The sequence below is a fragment of the Convolutriloba macropyga genome, unplaced genomic scaffold, assembly GCF_964194025.1.
Source record: "Convolutriloba macropyga unplaced genomic scaffold, txConMacr16.3 SCAFFOLD_991, whole genome shotgun sequence".
NCBI lineage: Eukaryota > Metazoa > Xenacoelomorpha > Acoela > Convolutidae > Convolutriloba > Convolutriloba macropyga.
The window spans coordinates 33960-38554 of record NW_027450379.1 but is presented as its reverse complement, the minus strand read 5'-3'; the positions used below and the strand labels follow the sequence as shown (position 1 = coordinate 38554).

The following is a 4595-nucleotide window of genomic DNA, read 5'->3' as shown; positions in this document are numbered from 1 at the left end:
TGATATTTCAGAAAAAGAAATTGAAAGTATACTAAGCAAACTTGATACTAGTAAAACCAACGGCCCTGATGATATAAGTAACCTGTTTCTGAAAAATCTATCATAAACAATAAACAGATCCTTACTTCTACTTTTTCAAACATTCATTAACAAAGGTAAATTTCCAGCATATTGGAAACAAAGTGACATAACACCAATACACAAAGAGGGCGATAAAGCCGCAATCAAAATGTATAGACCAATTAATTGCCTATGTTGCCTCTCAAAAGTTTTCGAGAAACTTATTTTCAACAAACTCTATGAGCACGTTTAAGGAACACTTCACGATTCCCAGTTTGGTTTTCGGCCTCAACGTTCAGCAATTATTCAAATGTTATGCTTTCTAGACCAACTGTACAAAGAAGTCGACTCAATTGCACATGATGAACTTTTCGTTTTCTACCTAGATTTCCAGAAAGCGTTTGATACAGTACCCCACCACTGCGTTGTTGCAAAACTGTCGGAATCAGGGATCGGGGGAAAAGCGCTCAGATTAATAGCCAACTACTGTGACGACAGAAAACAACGTGTTCGCATTGGAACCTCAACGTCGAGCCTTCGTGACGTCACTAGCGGCGTACCGCAAAGTTCAATCCTGGGGCCACTACTTTTTCTCGTCTACATAAATGATTTACCACAAAAAATCGAATACAGTCAAACCTACGGTTATGCAGATGATTACAAATTGCTCTCTAATAACAAACATGAACTTCAAACTGATCTCCAGAAATTAAATGAATGGTGCAATAACAACGAAATGCGCCTCCATGAAAACAAATGCAAGATCCTCTGTTTCAAGAAAAAGTCACTCTTTACAATAAAAAATGAAACTGTCAACATCTCGTCTCATCAAGAAGATCTCGGAATACAAGTTTGTGATAACCTCACTTGGCATCAAAACGCAAGCACACGAGCCTCCAAAACTCTTAAAGCACTTTGGTACCTCAGAAGAAATCTTCACCACAGAACTCTCCCTCAAGTTAAGTTAAACGCATACACGGGTTACATTGTACCAATTATATCCTACGCCTGCCAAGTGTGGTATCCGTCTAAATGCGATCTAGTACTCATCGAAAGAATCCAAAAAAGTGCGACGAAATGGATAATAGGTTCTTCTCTCACATATAAGGAGCGTTTAATCAAACTGAAAATTCTACCTCTGTCTTTTTACTTCGAACTTCACAGCTTATTACTACTATGTGATCTCATAAACAATAAATACAACATTGCCATAGAAAAGTTTATACATTTCAACAACAATAATTGGACGAGACAAGGCGCGAAAGGTGAAATCAAACTTACGAAAAAACGATTATTCAAAAGCGACGAAAATTTCTGGTCGAGAACAGCCTATCTCTATAATATTGTCAACAAACAGACAGACCTTACAGACAACAAAAATATAAAATATCGGATCAGCGACATTTATTGGAAATTCTTTTTTAGAAGTTTTAACGAAATTGACATGTGCACTTGGAGAATTTGCTGCCTGTGCAAAAACTGTAACCCCATTTCGAAAATATCTCATTTATAACGATCAACAAGGGTGCTTCAACCCGTGCATTGCAGAAGCCTGAACTACTACTACTACTACTACTACTATATTTCATTATTTAAACATGTTTAACATTTTTGTCCCATATGTTACCAATGTTCCTATCTGTTTTCATTTTTTGGTAACTTATTTCATTTTTGTACGCATTGACGAACAACCGAACTCATTCCAAAGTTAGTTTTGACTTTCGGTATAATTTTGAATTGTTTGTTCGAGTGTTCTTACCCAAATAACGGCAAAGGGACCTCTTTAATTGACGTTATGCTTCATGTTTTATTGTTTTCAGATCCTACGAATAGATAAGATTGATTAAAGAGTGCTCCAGAGTGAGTAAATTATTGGTCTGCAATGGACAAGGGGATGCAGTCACTGGCTAGAGCTTTGGCATCAGAGGACAAAACGAAGCGTGATGACGCTTTAAAAAGTTTGAAGCTGTTTATTAGCACGCGCATTGAAAATGAGGATTTCTTTGATTTGGCGGAACTAAAGAAGCTGTGGAAGTGTCTTTTCTACTGCATGTGGAGTTGTGACAATATGGTGCGCCAAGAAAAATTGTCAAAACTGCTGTCTAAGCTGACACCACTATTTGTTAAAATCCGACAAAAGATGAGTTTTATTAAAGCTTTCTTTTTTATTGTGAAACGGGAGTGGCTAGGATTGGATACTCACCGACAAGATAAATATCTTTTTCTTATTAGAGTTGTGATGCGATCTGGCTTTAACGCGATTTCAGAAGAAAATCTATCGCTCACATCTCTCAAGCTGATATCGTCCACGTATCAAAATCACGTTCTCAATGTTGAAAATGCGACCGCTTCCTCTGTTGAGTACCATGTATGCGATATCTTTTTTGATGAAGCAGCCCACGTCATTGGTGACAAATTAGGGAATGAAGTTTTCATGCGAATCTGCTATCCGTTTTTGCACTATTTGAAATATGGCAAAGATTCCAAGCTTAGCTATCATATAATTATGAACATGTTTCTTGAGCTTACTGGATTCTCCAAATATTCAGATAAAAAGTCGTTGAACGAAAACGTTGGTAAAATTTCAATCGATCGAAATGCCTTTGCGGCACATGTTTCTTCTTTAGCGATGTGCGATGATATTAGGGAAACAAATCGGAATCGTTTGATGTTTTTCGTTCAGAGATGGAAAAGGCAAACTTTAGAGTTAGACAGCTTGGAAAGCTCTGCCAGGGAAGCCTTGGAGATGAAAAAATTGCAAAAAGAGAAAAAATGGTTGCGTGAAGAGAAGGAAATTGAAACAGAATTGGAAAAAGCAGGGCTAGTAAAAGTACAAGGTGCCGATAAATTGCTCCAGGGTAATTCAAGTGTAAAATATCAGAGCTCTTCGGTAAAATTGTCTTGCCGCGCCACAGAAGGGAGTGAAGAAGACCAGACGCTTGATCGGATTGAAAGAGTGAGCAGTGGCGACAATCCGCAACAGTTGAAGCCCATTTTTTCAAAAACTGGTGGAAATAATGGTGAGCGCAATAGAAACAGCAAGGGGGAAAATAGTGCTCTAAATCTAGCGGAGCAGCCAATGTCTACCGAAAATGAAAAGATTTTCAAAGTTGACAATTGTATGGAGTCTTTTAGAGGAAAAAATAGCAAAAAGAAGGTGAGTGACATCACTGAAAGGGATTCTGAGAAGGACGTGAAAGAGGAGCAAGTTGCTACTGAACCTTTGCCTACAACTAAGACAAAAAGAAAAAAGCATGCTGTTCGTTTTGATTCGGATGCAGATTCGAAGCATTTGTACACGCCAGGTCAATCGACACTTACCACTCATAGCACCGAAAGAGTAGTAGACGCTAAAACGCCAATATTTGTCAAAAATGAAACAGATATTCCGGTTGTGTGCGACGATACTGAAAATAATAATGATATAGAGCAATCTAGTAGAGATATTGTCAAAAATACATTTTCAGCATTTCAAATTAAACAGGTTCTTCAGACGAACGAAGTAAATCCAAAATTGTCGAGAGATCAGAAAAGAAGAAGTAGGAAACAAGAGGAAAAGTCTAAACAATTGAAGCAATTTAGAAAGCGAGTCACATTTGGACAGGAGCCAGATGCGATGTTATCAACAAATGATGTGGAAAATACACATAGTTCAACTGTTCCCTTTTCTGCTGATTTTGTCACAACTCCTATCTCTGAAGAGTTGCGACATGCATATGTTCAGACAAAAAGCGCAAATTCGACGCCTAAACTGGGTGCTAACTTTGTTAAGATCGACAAGGTGCCATGGGACAAACCAGCCAAAAAACAGATACGTCTAACGGAGGAAGAAATTGACATGTTGCCTAGTTTTACGAGGAGGTTCGCCGAGAACACGACAAAGTCCAGATTGTTGGCAACTAAAAATAAACGACGGCGAGACAGCAAGGAGTTAGCATTTGGAAGAACTGAACTTGCGAAGTCATCCATTGTTGTGCATAGAGCTGCAAAACCAAGCGCAGGAAGAGTATCTTTCGACCTGTTGGAATCACAGACATCTGACAACTCTGATCAAAAGGAGACATCATTATAGAATTTTGAAGAGAATGAGCGCTTAACAGCGGCAGACTTCGTATGATTGAACTAAGCTTGGTTTTAATGGTGAGAATTTCAAAGAAAAATTTGTCAACTGAATTTTTTGACAGAGGCGCGCAAATAGTCTATTGACATTTTTGTTTTTTGTTTTGGTAATCTGTGAAGCATACAGCGCATTACCTCTACTTTTTGTCGCCATTTATTGATTCTGATTGTTTGAATAAAAGCTGTAGAGCTGTTTCTGATGAAATTGTTTCGGAATGTTTACGAATCGAAGAGGTCGGTGGTAATTGAATTTAACAACGTTTATGTTATCTGCAATGTTTTCATTATCTCTATCGTTTTTATATCAAAATTTCATTCTTGCATAAAAATTTTATTCACTCATTTTTCAACTGAATTCCATTTGGCTGAGATTGACTAGCCTCAAAATGGAGTCTAATTAGAGGACTTAACTTAAA

At 37.7% G+C, this 4595-nt stretch overlaps 1 protein-coding gene across 1 annotated transcript; it reads left to right on the top strand.

The window, feature by feature from the left end:
• The first annotated feature begins 1846 nt into the window (after window positions 1-1846).
• LOC142355845 (uncharacterized) lies at window positions 1847-4233 on the top strand. The gene has a single exon (XM_075407882.1). The coding sequence runs from the start codon at window positions 1943-1945 to the stop codon at window positions 4130-4132; it is 2190 nt and encodes a 729-aa protein (XP_075263997.1). The 5' UTR covers window positions 1847-1942; the 3' UTR covers window positions 4133-4233.
• Window positions 4234-4595: the final 362 nt, after the last annotated feature.